General features: G+C 41.4%; 1 protein-coding gene across 3 annotated transcripts in view; it reads left to right on the top strand.

Moving 5' to 3' along the window:
- The window catches only part of LOC149224132 (uncharacterized), a 370,062-nt gene that overhangs the window by 257,998 nt on the left and 94,578 nt on the right, over positions 1-17,486 (top strand). For 2 of the 3 annotated variants that reach the window (XR_016249501.1, XM_089386010.1), the window contains exons 24-25: positions 2,612-2,691; positions 2,790-2,852. Coding sequence is in view for 1 of the 3 variants with exons in the window: in XM_089386010.1 (XP_089242136.1) it covers positions 2,612-2,691; positions 2,790-2,852 (143 nt within the window). In the remaining 2 variants the exon portion in view is untranslated. Of the gene's footprint in view, positions 1-2,611; positions 2,692-2,789; positions 2,853-2,994; positions 3,174-17,486 lie in introns of all 3 variants that reach the window. The other variant, XR_016249502.1, reaches the window with a different exon arrangement.

Below are 17,486 nucleotides of genomic sequence, written 5' to 3' on the forward strand. Positions count from 1 at the left end.
TCATATCTAATCATTTTAATTTCCATCTGTTATTGCCAAATGATCACTGTTAAGTATCTAGGTCGCTCAAAAAAACAAGCCTCTCTAAGATGAATATAAGCCACAAAATAATAACAAGATGAATAAGACTCATACGAGTTTTTCCATACAAATAATGCCACTTTAATACAAGGGTTTCTTGAGAAGCGATGCAAGTTCATAGTGACAAATATGAGGCATATATTGGACCTAGATGTCAAGGGGTTCTCGAATTCATCCATAGGAAAACATACTACTCTACGAATGATAAGAATGAAGCCTTAGCACAAAGATAACATACATACCATACAATTTTGTACCATAGAAGTATATGTGGATTTGCATAGGTGTGTACGAATTTGTCCATACGATTTTGCACAGGATATACAATCTTGCATCAGTGATAATATTGACTATACATATGAAGTTGTACCAGGTATATAGGAGGTTGCTCATAGGATCTTGCCTTAGGTTGTGTGATGTGCTCATAACCAATGCAATCCTAACCACAAAGCTAAAGCAAACCAGAGTAATCGAACCACAGTTAAAGTTCGATGCCACAGATGGAAATGTGATGCCATTGTTAAAGTTCGATGTAACGGTTATAGATACAGTGTCAATACCGTGCATACTATAGAGTGATACGCCCCGTTGTAATATGATAGAGCCTGTAGAGCGATACCAAATAAAGAGAGTGAGTCCACCTGTAGTGTATGATGCAATCCGTAGAATCAAACAATACTATGTTATGATGCGTTGTCATAATGTGAGATACTACCGAAGTCATACTTATAATAATAGCGAGCCTCATCATGTAAAACTCAAATTCGATCCGAACCATTGAATGCCACAGGAGTATTGAACCTCAGATATGTAGTGAGCTCCTTCTCTTTGATCCATATCCAAGGATTCACAAATATCCTCTTTTTATATAATTTGATGGGACCGCCTTTTGTGACGCTGACTTGAAATCTTCTGGGAGGGAACTTTCAAATTCAAATTTGGCCAAAATAATATTCAAATATATTTTTCAATGTGCCTTAATAAGAGCTGTCCAAACTGCTTTTGTCACATATTAATAATATTTCTTTTAGCTCAATTGATTTCTCTTTTTGGGCCTTGCAGTTTTCTTGAGGTAGCTAGGTTTCCTTTTGGGGAAACTCAACCTGAAGTTGCCCAATTTTAACATAACTCTCTAGAACCATAGCCAAGGAAAACCAATAAAAACCCTAGCCAATACCAAGCAGCTCTAACTAGCAAATGTCACACTAGCATGTCCTCCAAGGTGAGATTGTTAGCAAGTATAATCTAGGGTTTAATCACAAAACAAAACTCCATGTTCATGCAAGCATTTCAAGCTATCCCATTTTGTCTAGGGCTCAACGCCCTTCTCCTAGATGCCAAATCCTCCAATGAAGGGTGTTCTCTAAACAAGTAACCTCCTCTATGTGGCCAGCATGTAAAATGCCACCATCTTATTTAAAGATGTCCAACACTAAGGAAAATTGTCATGCAAAAATCCAATCTAGGTGAAGCACTCACTGAGTAAACCATCTCCACGGTGAAAATCCATCATGGACCATCTAGGGGCTAATCAAACACCATGTACCACAAATCTAATGAAGCACCCCCAAACATGGTGTAAACATTTTCTGAGTAACCTTGAAAGCAATGTGCAACGTCCTTGTATAAACAACTCATGTAAATCAGATAAAACAAGGATATAAAATTCCATCCTAAAGTAATCCCATAACATCACCACTAGGAAACTATAGTGGTTGATGATGTTGACAAGTGATGTATAGGCTAAAGATAACAATCAAGCACAAATTTCATGAAAACGATATTTTCTAATTACAAATTAAAGAACTAGATCTTCATTGTAATTCCATTTATAGATTAAATAAGCTTTTGCCTAATAGTTCTTCAAAATTCTTAGACCTTCATGAAATACATGGTGAAGTTCTTTGGGTTTAGTTTCTAACCTATCAATTTCAATTTTGAAGCAACATAGACTTCGTCTTTTTAACTTTATATATTCCTTCCTTGCCTATCCATGTTAAACCACATAGCCCATTTGCCTCCTCAAATTTATTCCACCATTATGTATTTCTGTTTCTAAAATTGGACATGATTAGTCAAAGAGACACTAGTTGAGTCCATGGTTGCATTTGCTTAGAGTGAAGGTCAAATTGCATGTATCATAATCTTTAGACCAAAGATGATATTACTATTTTTGAAAAGTTGATTGCTTTATAAGAATGATAACATCTAAATCCAAGCTATATTTCCTTTAGTTTCATTTTTTCACTAATAAGAAATAAACTAGTGTGTTAATGAAGAAATATTTCAATTAATAGTTATAAGGTAACACAGAGATGAAGAATTAAGAAAGTGTCGATATCACAAATGACTTTAGTAATTGAACCAAATTTTATGATAGAGAAAGATTGAGGCAAAAAGTGAGTTATGAAGATTTCAAAGATGTAATGTACAAAACTAAAACCCATTGTGATTTGCATATTTTAATTTGATATTCAACATCCTCAATTTTAGGCTTATATGTATCTCACCCATATTTATTTGGTTGCAGGGATGTTCATTTATAATGACGATACACGAAATTTTTGGTTTAATCCAAATTCTATGGAATCTGACCATGAGTTTTGGTTGGTATGTTCATCATATAATTTCAAGAAAGAATTGTTCTAGAATGCTTAAAATTTTAACCAATTTACATTTATACTATCACGTTTGATTGGAATTTCCAGGTTGGAGCGATCTTTGGATTAGCCATATACAATGGTGTCATCTTGGATGTGCACTTTCCTACGGTAGGTTGTCCTGAGATAAATGTTTGTATGTTATTATGATTTCTTGTTTGTTTGTATTAAGTGCAAAATAATGAACTAGCTATTAAAAATGAAGAGAGCAAATTGTGGACTTGTGAAGAATGAACTTAACCTCTTGTTATAGGTCTTGTTACCCACCATTTTGTGGGTGATATCCCTAGGAGAATTTTTTTTCTCCAAGATGGTCCTCAGCGGGCAGCGAACAACTCCTTACAGTCACTAGCTAGCTCATTGAGCCATTTCTTCGTCACCTGAGCTAGCCATGTGGTCCCTCGCCCATCTACCATGATCGTATGTTTGAAGGTGGGCCTCCTGAACCTAAAGGTATGCCTTGTCATTTGGAAATTGAGTATTGTTGTTTGCTTATCATGGACACTTCTGAACATGGATTAATGGGGGGATTCAACAGAAAGAATGGGCTAGGTCTGTGCACTTGTCCCCTAGACCCCTTTTGGGTATTAACCTTTGATTTTAGTCCTGTGGGATCTCTTTTATTGACCATTTGGCTTTAGAGATGGTACTTCACGGGAAAACCCAATTTTGGTTGCGTGGTCCCGCTCCTTTATCCGCTTATATTACCCTCTTTCCACTCATTATTTCCTTGTTCATCGTTTCTCCCACCTGGGTTTGCATTCCTCCAATGGGCCCACATAGGGTTAGCTTGCCCCTTCCCCTTGCCCACACCTTGGGTCATGGCCTAGAATGAAGCCCGGAGGTTGATGCACCACAAAATGTACCACATTCAACAGGAAAATGTACCACAAAATGCAAAATATGGCCAAGACAAACACATTTAGTACATAGCCAAAAACCAATACGTGAGCTCTACCACATCATAATGGCCATCACCCTGGGTCCTGCAAGTTCTATGAACCTCCACTATATAGGAACCCATGATTGTCCCAAACCCCAATGGGGAATGAACCACCCTACCTTAAAAGGGGATATTCACTGTTATATCTTATACATCATGCTCCTACCCCTTGAGCCCCAAGCAGTTAATAAAAGAAAATCATAAAAAGGAAAAAAACATATAAAAAAGGGTGGAATAAACAAGTTCGGGGCACCTCATGTACCACGATTGCTCCCTCCTATACATTATAAACCCAAGTGTGGGCTTCCCTCTTATTAGCTACCCTTAGCCCCCAGCATGTGAGCCTAGGCTGCCCCTTCTCATCCTCTAATTCATTCACCTATCGATCACATGCCACCACCTTTTGAAGGATGTATCTAGACTATATTATCCCCTTTAGAAGTAGAAACCGCCTAATAGGATTATTGGTTAACCCCATTTGGAGTTTAGGACACACTGGCACATGCTGAAGCCCATTATGGAAGGGCAAACCATTATGAAGTCCCCAGCTATGGTCCATGATTGGTAAGCTCATTTACTCGATTTCTTTAATGACTTCTTGTATTGGAAGGCTAGGGGACGCATTGGATCTTATGCAGGATTGCAGATGGTCTCCATTTTAGGTTTGGTCTCCATATACAGGGTCCTAATCCTCCAAAGGGCTACATTGGCACATGTAGGGTGTGCGTTGAGAGCCATGGGCCTCCACAACAACATACAACATTCCATGGATCCCCATAGCCATTCAGAGATTGCTCGTGGTTCACTCTTTGGATGAGGAAGATGCACCTGATCCATCATGGCCAGTTGGCTCCAGATTTGCACCATACATTTGGTAGATGATCCAAGACTTGCACGATGATGTGGCATCACCTACACCATCATCCTAGCCTGTGCAGGCGATCTACAAGTACCCTGGATTTGTTTGGAGACCCATGAGGACACTTGTGTGCCCCCACATCTCATTTGGAGCACCACAGGTTATTACAAAGGGCCAACCCCTTGTCCACTGCTTTTGAGGATTATACTCTTCATTGTGGAACCCGTGGACCTCATTAGGCCTCTTGGAGGGCCCTACAACATGCATAGATTATTATTTGACCTCTTGAGAGGCTTATTCTTTAATTTATGAGCTGGTTTGGTGGGCTTGTCGAGGCCAAGGAGGCTAATTCGAACTCCTAATTTGTGTATAAATAGAAGTGAGATGAGTTCATTTGCTCATCATCACTTTGGATTGGATCTTTTTTCTCTCTTGAGAATTTTGTACTTTTTATAAAGTATGAATTGGAGTCTTGTGGATGAATTTTGATGTGTGGATTGTTGATTTCTTGTAGCATCGGTTGTCTCAAACTTTGCAGGGAGGCTTAGACACTTGTACTCTCCAATACCCATAATCGTTTTGGGAAATTCCACCCGGAGACAGTGTTATTAAAATAATTAATTATTTTTTATGGGACCGTAAGTCTAAACTTAGGAAATTAAAATAATTAAAGGATATTAATCCAAACTGTTGGTGAAACTTTTAGAAGAAGGCGGAGATCAAGTCAATATGATCCTAGCCATTGATTAGAATCTAATCTGGGCCGTTGATTGATCAATGAGAGGATTATAAGAGAAGGCTTGATGGGCACTTAGAGAACACACATAGAGAGAGTTCAGAAGATCGAATTTCTGAAGCAGAGTAGCTACTAGTGAGAAATTCGAAGTGAGCTTTTGTAGTGAGGGGCAGGGATAGTTTCGGTTGGAGATTTCTCTTGATATGGAAATACTCAGTAGAGGAGGCAAAGAGAGATCTAGGAGAGGCGGCACTGAGCTAGAAGAGGCTGACGCAGAGCTATGCAGGGCTACGCAGAGGCAGCGTAGGCTAACGCAGACACAATGCAGAAGCCTTAAGGGAGTCTAAAATTTGCTGGAGGGTTCGATTTTTGTAGTTGGAAGCCGGGGTGTGACACCGAAAGAGCAGAAGTCTGAATCTCAGAGGCAAATTGATCAACCAGGAAGAGTGACGCAGGTCCTAGACAGTGTGACACTGGGTTGACTCAAACACTGCGCAGAGGCAGCCATGGGTTGTTCATTCAAGGGATGGATCAGCCAGGACTTCAAGTGTAGTGTGAGGTAATCTTACAAATTTCTCTGTCAGTGATATTCCCTGTAACTAGATTGCCAAGAAGGCATCCAAAAGTTGTATTCAAAAATTACTACTGCATAATAATAAAACCCTTAGAGCTGTTGCACTGGTTTTCCCGCATTGGGTTTTCCGAGGACATTTGTCCAAAAATAACTGTGTAGATGTGTGTTGTATCTCTTTCCTGTTCAGTTTCTTGTTTCCGCATATAATTTAATTAAGTGAAGGTTGTAGTTGTATTTACTTTGATATTTATAGTAGAACACTGTAAATAACTTGCATGGATTAAACAAGTAGAAATAACATCAATTTGCTATAGTAGGGATTCCGGGTTTAGGAATTTTGACATGGTATCAGAGCTGTAGGTAAAGCAAGAAGAATAGAGCTGGAAGACCCGGCGCTGAAGGAAAAAGGAAATTCGAAATTCCTGTAGAGGCAGCAATATAAATCCCCAGAGGGTTTGCGCAGTTCAGGCCAGGAGGGCTAGGTTTTCAAGGGAGGTCTCTCTAAGTGAGTCGACAGAGAGGTAAGACTTCTAGATCGAAGTTTGCTAGTGTCAGAGGGAGCAACGCAGCAGCTTCAGCGAAGAGGTAGTGTTTTGGTGGGATGCAGTTTTCTGCGAGCAGTTTTTGGGTACAAAGACGTCAGAGGGAAGAGAGAGACACGGCTGAGGGAATTCTTCCTCAGAGGACTTCTAGCCAAGTTTGAATTCTCACTAGCTAAGCAGCAGTGGAGAGGGGCAGATCTACAAGCTCCAGAAGGGAGTGCATAGGCCAGTCTACTGCTGGGCAGAGGAGAGAGGAGGCTATTCGACTTTTTCAGTTGGTAGAGATGGCAGCCATTGGACTGAGAGATCAGGATAGGTTGGATGGGGCATCCAACTATGTGATCTGGAAGGCAAGGATGCCATGCCTTCTGGATGAGCATTTTCTCAAAGTCTACGTCGACAGCGTGGTAGCTGAGCCCACAGATCCAGATCAACTCAAGAAGTACAAGGGAGAAATGGCAAAGACAAAAAGAATGATCCTCGATGGAGTGAAGGATCATATAGTCTGTCACATAGTTGGCAGAAACACTGCCAAGGAGATGTGGGATGCATTGTCGACGTTGTATCAAGGATCTTCCGAGCAGCGGAAGATGTACTTGGAGCAGAAGATGAGATCTACACGATGCAGAAGGGGGAATGCATTGATTCGTTCCTCACAAAGCTTCAGGAGACTCGAGATGAATTGGTAGTTGTGGGGTCAACACCTCAAGGTTCCGAGATGGTAAGATTGACCCTAAATCCAGTATCTGAGGACTGGCAAGTCTTTGTCCATAGCATCCTGGGCAGAGCGACTTTGCCAAACTGGGATGAGATGTGCGCAACTCTTAAGCAAGAGGAGTTGAGGAGGGACTTGGTCAAGTGTAAACTTGATGGAAGGAGCAGTAGTGGGTCAAATCCCAAGGAGGAGGATGAGAATGTAGCCTTCACATCCAAGAGAAGAAGAAGAAAGATGTTTCGAAGATCAAATGTTTCAGGTGTGGTGAATTTGGTCATTATGCAAGACAGTGTCCTCTTAGGAAGAAGGATAAATATGAGAAGCATGATTTGAAGGTTGCAGTCGTGAAGATCAAGGAGGATGAGTTTTCATGACAACCGCGATACCTCCAGGAGGGAGGTTGGTTGCTTTAGAGTTGTAGTTTGAAAGAGCTACAGACGGGCAGGATCCTTGAGGAGCCCACCTCTCGGATCAATTCCTTGCTACGGGAGCCCAGAACAGAAGCAGTAGGATGGACTGGGCTAGTTGATGCAGAGGAGTGTCAGAGTTACAGTTGCAGTAGCTACAGAGATTGGGTAACACAGAGTAGAGTTGGCAACAGTGCAGATGGCACAGAGCAGAGGCTTTAGAGGGTCAGCGCAGAGACTAGTAGCAGTCAGATTCCAGCAGCGAGATGCATCATACTGAACACCATTTTAGTAATTTGGGATGCTTTTCCGTTGCTGATGCAGTGGCAGCAATAGTTGGAGAAAATTGTAGTAAGGATGCAGTGTTGACAGTGGTAGGGTTAGCAGCATTACAGGTTCAACATTTGCACAATAGTTGGTGGACAAGATGTTAGACATTAGTAGCGCAGAAGGAGATGTTACAGAACAGAGTGATGCTTTAGCAGGTTGCATTGCTAGAGCACACTCCTCGCTAAGAGGGAGTGTTTATTTCTGGTAGCATCGGATGTGCTCTAAGTCTCAAACTTTGCAGGGAGGCTTAGACACATGTATTATCTAATACCCAGAAATCATTTTGGGAAATTCCACCAGGGGATAGTTTTATTAAAATAATTAATTATTTTTAATGGGACCCTAAGTCTAAACTTAGGAAATTAAAATAATTAAAGGGTATTAATCTAAACTGTTGGTGAAACTTCTAGAAGAAAGCGAAGATCAAGTCAATATGATCCTAGCCACTGATTAGAATCTAATATGGGTTGTTGATTGATCAACGAGAGGATTACAAGAGAAGGCTTGATGGGTACTTGGAGAACACACATAGAGAGAGTTTAGAAGATCAAATTTCTGAGGCAGAGCAGCTGTCGGTGAGAAATTTGAAGTGAGATTTTGCAGTGAGGGGCAGGGATAATTCTGGTTGGAGATTTCTCCTGATCTGGGAATACTCAACAAAGGAGGTAAAGAGAGATACAAGAGAGGCAGCGCTATGCCAGAAGTGGCTGAAGCAGATTTCTCCTGATCTGGGAATACTCAACAGAGGACGCAAAGAGAGATCCGTGAGAGGTCGCGTTGAGCCAGAAGTGGCTGACACAGAGGCAATGCAAAAGCCTTGAGGGAGTTCGAAATTTGCTGGAGGGTTCGATTTCTGCAACTGGAAGCCGGGTTGTGAGACCGGGAGAGCAGAAGCCTGAATCTTAGAGGCAAATCGATCAGCCAAGAAGAGTGACGCAAGTCCTAGACAATGTGAATCTGGGCTGACGCAGACACTGCGCAGAGGCAACTACGGGCTGTTCATTCAAGGGCTGGATCAGTCAGGACTTCAAGTGATAGTGTGAGGTAATCTTACAAATTTCTCTGTCAATGATATTCTCTATAACTGGATTGTCGGGAAGGCATCTAGAAGTTGTATTAAAAAATTACTACTGCATAATAATAAAACCCTTAGCGTTGCTGCACCGATTTTCCGGCAATGGGTTTTTCTAGGGACATTTGTCCAAAAATAACTGTGTAGATGTGTGTTGTATCTCTTTCGTGTTCATTTTCTTGTTTTCACATATAATTTAATTAAGTGAATGTTGCAGTTGTATTTACTTCAATATTTTCAGTAGAAGACCGTAAATAACTTGCACGGATTAAACAAGTAGGAGAAGTAACATCAGTGTGTTGTAATAGGGATTCTGGGTTTAGGAATTTTCACATGGATATTGGTCTATCTTATCTTGGAGCTTCTCTTTTGTCAATTGTGGATGTTTGGATATAACCGTTACATGTAAGTATATTCTTTACTGTTATTCTTGTTTTACTTTGTCATATCTATTGGACTGGGATTTTTGCTATTTCTAGGGCTAATTGCCGCATGCATTTACTGCTTAAAATTGTGGAATTTTGTCTCTATTATAGCATCTCTCAATGTATGGGCCATGTAATGTGAACGAAATCTCCTAAGGGTAATTCTATCAACGAATTGACCTTGATAAGCCATCTCCTTTGCACATTGAAGTATAAAAGTTGCAAGATTGCTTCTCCTTGACCTAGAAGGCTAGCGAAGTGGTCTTGAGGCCTCCTTGACTGAGAATCAAAGATCCTCACTCATATTCATCATAGACTCCATTCTCCCAAGACTAAGGCACTGATCTACCAAGAGGTGGTCACCTAAAATCACATATTTTTCACCTTTCTCCAGGTCTAGCCAAGTTGGGTCACCTAGGGCATCGTTTTCCCAACAAACTACCCATCCAAAAAGTTCAATCTCTTAGGGTCTCCTGTGTTGGTGTTTCCTCATGTCCTCCAAATTTGAGGCCACTGTGAAGGTGGAGTTATGAGAAAAGCCAAGCCCTAGATTGGGGATCAAAGTTCGCCCTAGCATCTTTAAAGGCTAGTACCTTATTGGATCAATTCAAACCTTCAAGTGGATATTCTTTCTTTGATCCATTTCCATACCTTTCCTTGGTCAAGGAAAGTCATTGATTTCCCTACTCTTCCCCCCTACCTTAGACTGGGTCCACTTGGTCCTGTGTGGTCTCGTTCCTTTAAAGAGACAATTCTTCAAGAACCATCCAGGATACCAATTTCATTAAGGATTTTAGGGATTGGGAAACTCCATCATAAGTCATATCTTATAAACCTAACCCTCAAATCCTCCTTTCCTTTTCCTAGAAGACATTGTACCTTGCTTAGAAAGTAAGCAAGCTCTATCCTTTTAAGTCTTCCAGGAAAAGGGATTATTTGGGTCTCTCCACATCATTTCATTCACTCATCCTTCATCAGTGACTCCATAATATATCGGGTCTCTTCCCATCGGTGAAAGTCCATAAATAGAAGGGAGCCTTAACTGAGGTGACAGTGGGCTAAGCCTCCATTTGTTGCCCTTGACCTAGCATTTTCCCTTAACGAATCCCTTTAGGTCCCTTGCTAGTTTGAGCGGTAACAGACCTTATATCCTAGAATCATTGCATTTGTCAGTTATTTGACTTTGCTTAAATATTCTTGTACTTTTAAAGTCTTTGAAAGTTTACATTTTGTCCATTGGAAGAAATTAAATTGTTGGTGCATTCATTAGATGGATAAAACTAGTTAGTGTAGACTAGTAACCCATAAGTTGAGAAGAAATTATGCCATATATGAGGTTTATAAGGATACAACCATGGCAACAAAGCTATTGAGCATGAGGCTTGCTACCGCTCAAATTGTACATAATGATAAGATCTTGTATACAAAATGTATAGCTTGAGGGAAATTTTTATGACGTCACCTTTGTCACCTTAGCAACCTATCCCCTTCATATCGGGCTAGGTCTCCTTCGGCTCAAGGTGAAGTTGAGAGTAGCCTTAGTAAAACTATTTTCGGGTTTTTAGTGTTTTGGAATATGTGATGGAAAGAGATATAGATAAATGCCAAATCCAACTAGGGTAATGGAATCTAGGTGAATTGAATGTCAAGTGAGGTCAAGAAGAAATGCTTCAAAGAATTGGCTTATTTCGCTCAAGGATTAGGGCTTTGAGATTAGAACCAAGAGGAAGAATAATTCTCCACCCATTCAAGATCAACAATGATTATCAATGTCTACAAGAAGGGAATCTTCAATAGAAAACCTTCGCCAAAATGATCAACATGTTTTGATGAATTTATTTAATACTTCATGCTAAGAAACCAAAGGAAAAGCATAGCAAGGTACCAAATAATCACCAAATCGACAAAGGAAGATGGAAAGAGAAAAACCCTAGAACATATTCCTTCCAAGTGGTAACTTACCCCTCAAATGGATTGATATTGAAGGCTTGTGTAAGACTTGAACATCCACCATTAATCCTTATGCACCGAATAATAACCAAGAAAGAGAGGGTTCAAGCATTAATAGAAAGAATTAACATAAAGGCTCCATCACAAGCGAAGGAAGAACAGGTCGAAGGTCATTCTAGAGTATACAATCCAAGGTCTCTACAACTACCCAAAGAAGTGTCGAAGGAAGAAATACAAAGTGCTGGAAGGAGTAGGACAAAGTGTTGCAAAAAGAAGTAATCTTGATAGGGTTTGACTTGTGCTTTGAGGGTATTCTTGTCAAGAATCTAGGGTTTGGCATTGATCAATAAGAAGCTTCAATAAGAGAAAGTTACTAAAGGGTTTTCCTATCAAGAGAAGAGAGGTTTTGGCCCTGGCAGAGAGCCAACATCTTGTGTTCTTGTTCTTATGTTTTTGGTAGCAGTTTGATGAAGTACTCACACATGAATTAATAAGAAGAAGAAGAAGTTTAAACTAACAAGAATAAGTAAAAAGACTCCACAAATTGTTATCCAGTCAAGCAGAATCACACTACACCTAATTGCCCTGATTCTTCAACATGGTATCAGAGGTAATGTCATGCCCCTACACCTGCGGTAGTCTTTCAACTGCTTGTAGCAAGGTGCGGCACCACCGAACGCTTTCTTTTCACCAATACTAACATTCGTGGACTACACCTACTTTCACATTAACATTACTTAGCTTGTGTTTCGCAACCAAGTAAACTTGCAATTATCCTTTATACTTAATGAAGCCCATACTCATTCATTATCATCATGCAATTATACCAAGAACAACAACAATTGCAACAAGTATAAAGGGGAGGGGCAACTCCTCGTAATGTGAGTCCGCCCGACAATTTTATTAAGAATATCAGTTTACAATAAACAAGTGTGTCTTGGCCGAACCAAGTCTCACACTTAACCAAATAATACAAAGAGAGGCAACCTTGCCTTTACAACCATGTACACCTCTTGCATAAAGGATAGTGCTCACCCGAGCCACTAATTCCCTTTACCAAGTCCTGCACAATTTCTGCACATACACAAAACCCCAGGCACACCTTGCCCACACCTCTACCGGTACAAGATAATCCTCAAACTGCACCTTTAGATAGTGCGCATGAGATATGCGCAACTCTACCCAAACCTGCGCAGTTTTACTTTACCCCTTCTACCTTATGCGTAGATATGTGATGAAGATTCGATGGTGAAATGAGCTCTCAAGCTCACTTTATATATATGCTTCTTATGTGGTTTTACATGGGGTGTGCAGCCCCTTGGCCGACCCCCAAACCATATACAATGCACCCACAAGACTCTTAACCAAGTCGGCTTGCAAGCTTTTAACCATCACATATAAATTGTTCCACACTTAGCCGCATTTCTAAGTGTCGTTCCACGTTTTCGCCTTTCGTCGCAATAAACGTCGCATTTCTTCCGCACTCCCGTCGCACTTCCGTTCGTCGCATGCCCATCGTGCGCCCGTCGTGTGCCCGGCGCCCGCCCGCGCCCTCGTGCACTGCGACTTCGCCCGTCGCACAATCGCCCGGAGGCCTTACATCCTCCTCCACCTGAAATCGTTGTCGTCCTCAACAACATACCATCCCGGTAGCCATCCACCAAGATCATCATCATCCACGATGTTGACTCCTCCACACAAAGCAAACATCCTTGCAACATATGTAGAGCCTCATCTCCATCATGCCTCGACTTAGTGACCAACACCAAGCTCACCATACCAAGGTATACACCTCAACGGTATGCTCTCCATTAGATGTCATCTCGATCCATGATTACTGACCTCCTGTCTTCATCATGTGTCCTCATGTGAACTGCTGCCATGATACTCCAACATAATGCCAACACATCTCTGTACACTTCCGGACCTCATGTCTGAAATAGTCGGGTGATTAGTCCAACTTCATGCTCAAACCATGAGAGTGAACATCCTCATGCCATCATCAGTTGTTCCTCAAACATCTGCCACATCCTTGACTCATCAAGAATCTATCTCCATGATCCATGCTCAGGTCCATGGAACTCCATCCACCTCATCTGCAACATGCTGTCCATGATGTTTGGTGTCAATGTGCTACATGAAATCAGCCACATCTATCCCAACATCATCATCTATGTGTGTCTCCTCCATGTGAAGAGATCATCTCCTCAAACCGACTCTCGATGTGCCACATCTAGGTCCATGAAGCACCTCTTCATCATATCTACAATGTGCCATCCCTCAAGTCATCAATAGAAACAAGTATGCACTTGTCTCATCTATCCATGTGTTGCCCATGATTATAGATCAATCAGCTCCCATGTGTTAAAGTAGTTGAGTCTCGGCTCAACCCATGCCCAAGTCAAGGCATCATCATCATCATTGTAACTCCATCACTCCAAAGTGTCTCATATCGATCCTCCACATCAAGTCACTCTTCCAAGCCATGCCCATACATGTACTTTGAAAGTATGCATCCCATACTGCATCAAAGTCTTTTGACTTCAGCTCCTCAATGCATCAAATCCTATAAGTCCACCATGTATGAAGTCCCTAAAAGTCACAACAATCTCATGTCATCATGAGCTCCATAATCTGCTCACAAATCCATCCAAGTCCATGGTCTTGTTGTACAAGAGTGCACAACCTCTCCATCGGTTCATAAGTAATAAGTCTCCATGTCACACTAGCAAATTCATCTGCACAACATTTTTGGGTTGGCACTCTTCCTTGGATGTCCATAACACCTCTACAAGTGCTCCCACACAATGTCCTTGCATAAGTCTGCCATGCTCCATGCTTCCAACTTGATGTCCATGACTAAGTTGCTCATGTAGTCCAACCAAGTAGGTTCATCACAACAATCGGTCATCCTCATCCAAGTCTTCAATCTTCGGTTTAGTCAACTCGGTCACCCAACCATATCATTATGTCATGAGTCTCTCCATCATAGCTCCTCCACCAAAGTGTCCACCAAGACTATCTCTTGGTCTCGACCATGAGAAGTCCACCCAAGCATCATCAAATGTGTGCCCTCCAATCTGTCCATGAGTCATGCCGAGCACTTAGCCAATTCTCCATATGGCTAAAGCATGACCCAATCATCCACAACGATCACCAAGTTCCTCCCTTGTCAAGGGCCTTTGTACCTTCTACCATAAGGTCACAAACAACCCCAACAAGTCCTGCAACAATCAACAATCCTTGCTTCTTCATATAAGGTCTCATCCTAATCATCCATGGCAAGATCCTCCATAGCATAGGCAAATTGGCTTTGCCTCTCCCTGCATACGGTCCATCCACCAAATGCTCAAATGAAACACAAGTATCAATACTTACTTCATCATCATCATGAGGCTCCTCCTCATCCATCCATGTCTGCAAACTGCACGATCCTGGTCCAACTTGATCATCCTCAAGTTCATCCTCCATCGTTGTCACATCTGCAACATCTTCAATCAACACGGCTTCCTCTTCCTGGTCAGCACAATCTGCAACTTCATCTTGCTCCATTGTCCAACCAAGTCGAAGAAGTTCCTCTTCAACACTCTTCTCCAAGACTTCAAGTTCCTTTCGGATCCGGGGTTTCTCTTCCTTCAACCTCTTCAACATGTATAAGGTAAGCAAGAGCTTCCCTTCACCTTCTTCCAAACTTGCCATGCCTTGTCGTTCAGCTTGGTCCAAGCACTAAGCTTCACCTCTGCTAAACCTGCTTCCACTGTCACTTCGTCACGAGCAACCCTGCTCTAACACCAGCTCCAACCGAGCTCTGATACCAACTGTCACGCCCCTACACCTGCGGTAGTCTTTCAACCGCTTGTAGCAAGGTGCGACACCACCGAACGCTTTCTTTTCACCAATACTAACATTCGTGGACTACGCCTACTTTCACATTAACATTACTTAACTTGTGTTTCGCAACCAAGTAAACTTGCAATTATCCTTTATACTTAATGAAGCCCATACTCATTCATTATCATCATGCAATTATACCAAGAACAACAATAATTGCAACAAGTATAAAGGGGAGGGGAAACTCCCCGTAATGTGAGTCTGCCCGACAATTTTATTAAGAATATCAGTTTACAATAACAAGTGTGTCTTGGCCGAACCAAGTCTCACACTTAACCAAATAATACAAAGAGAGGCAACTCTGCCTTTACAATACATGTACACCTCTTGCATAAAGGATAGTGCTCACCCGAGCCACTAATTCCATTTACCAAGTCCTGCACAATTTCTGCACATACACCGAACCCCAGGCACACCTTGCCCACACCTCTACCGATACAAGATAATCCTCAAACTGCACCTTTAGATAGTGCGCATGAGCTATGTGCAGCTCTACCCAAACCTGCGCAGTTTTACTTTACCCCTTCTACCTTATGCGTAGATATGTGATGAAGATTCGATGGTGAAATGAGCTCTCAAGCTCACTTTATATATATATGCTTCTTATGTGGTTTTACATGGGGTGTGCAACCCCTTGGCCGACCCCCAAACCATATACAATGCGCCCACAAGACTCTTAACCAAGTCGGCTTGCAAGCTTTTAACCATCGCATATAAATCTTTCCACACTTAGCTGCATTTCTAAGTGTCGTTCCACGTTTTCACCTTTCGTCGCAATAAACGTCGCATTTCTTCCCCACTCCCGTCGTACTTCCGTTCGTCGCGCGCCTGCCCGCCCTCGTGCACGGTGACTTCACCCGACGCCCGTCGCACAATCGCCCGGAGGCCTTACAGGTAAGGTGACACATCAAGGAAAGGGCATCTCAAGAACACTCATCAAGGAAGAACATCTACAAAAGTTGAAGCATCTAGCCAAGAAGTCTCAATCACTTTAAGGACAAGAAGGTCTACCATCTATCATTCATCAAGGAAGACTACAAAGCAAGAAGAAGAGCCTTACACAAAGGCACCTACAAGAAGAACAGATCAAAGAAGGACCTACATTAAGCTACAAGTCATCAAGCAAATCTCATCATCAAGCAAGCCCACTTGGAGAAAGCAACTTGAAGAACATCAAGATCTAAGGAAGGCAAGCCATCAAGTCTTCAAGGAGAAAGCAAGTTTACTACATCTCAAAATCTATCATGTATATGTCCCCTTGTGAATATACATCAATGTCTTTTTGCAAGGAAAGCAACAAATTGGTAGGAACCAATAACTTTCTTGCATGGAGGAAGAGGACTAATTTACCTCTCAAGGAAAATGAACTCTTAGAACACATCAAAGGGAATATCACTATCCTTGCTAAGGAACAAACTCAAGCCTTAGCGAAGTACAATAAGGATGAGACAAGAGCTCAAAGGATTCTAATAGAATCCATCAAAGACTCTCTCATTCTTTATGTCTCTAAACTTGAAACATCAAAAGAAATCTATGATAAACTAGTAGATCTTTTCTCGGTAAGCACGGTTGGAGAAGTGATATCTCTACAAAATGAATTGTACAAGATGAAGATATAAAAGGGAGGAATAGCTCCTTGCTTCATGAAGATCTCTGAGATGAGGGATCAACTTCAAGAGCTAGGGGAAGTTATGTCCGACAGGGAAATGACAACTATAGTACTCAATGCTCTACCTGAGGATTGGGGCAACTTCACATCAAGCATATATGCAAAGAAGGAAGCCACCCCACTAAGTGAAATGTGGTCTCTATGCAAGATAGAGGAAACAAGACTCAAAGCAAAGGAAGACGTGGATCAAAGGAGCAAGGATTTGCTACCATGGCCAAGAGAAAGGGAAAATTTGGCAAATTGGGTCCACGAAGAACAAACAACACAGATATGTCCAAAATCAAATGCTATGGATGCCAAGAATATGGACACTACAAAAAGAATTGTCCTAAACTAAAGAAGGACAACAACAACAAAAGAAAAAGGGAAGAAGATCACATGACTCAAGAGGTGAAAGAAGGAAAGAAGCAAAGTAAGGAAGATCCTTCGAGTCTCTACTATGACTAAGTCAAACTCTTTACTTAAAGTCTTCTTTCAAAGTTTTGAGTAGGATAGGAGCATGTAGGAATAGAATAAAATTGCATGGCTAGAAACATATTCTAGAATCTAGAAGCATGAAGTACATAGAGTTCTAGATACTCATGTAGAAAGAGCATTTATAAATGAGAACAAAATGCATGGTTAGAAATATC

The sequence above is a fragment of the Pinus tabuliformis genome, chromosome Q (genome assembly GCF_031772625.1).
Source record: "Pinus tabuliformis cultivar Carrire ecotype Pingquan chromosome Q, CPIR1, whole genome shotgun sequence".
In the NCBI taxonomy this organism is placed as follows: Eukaryota; Viridiplantae; Streptophyta; class Pinopsida; order Pinales; family Pinaceae; genus Pinus; species Pinus tabuliformis.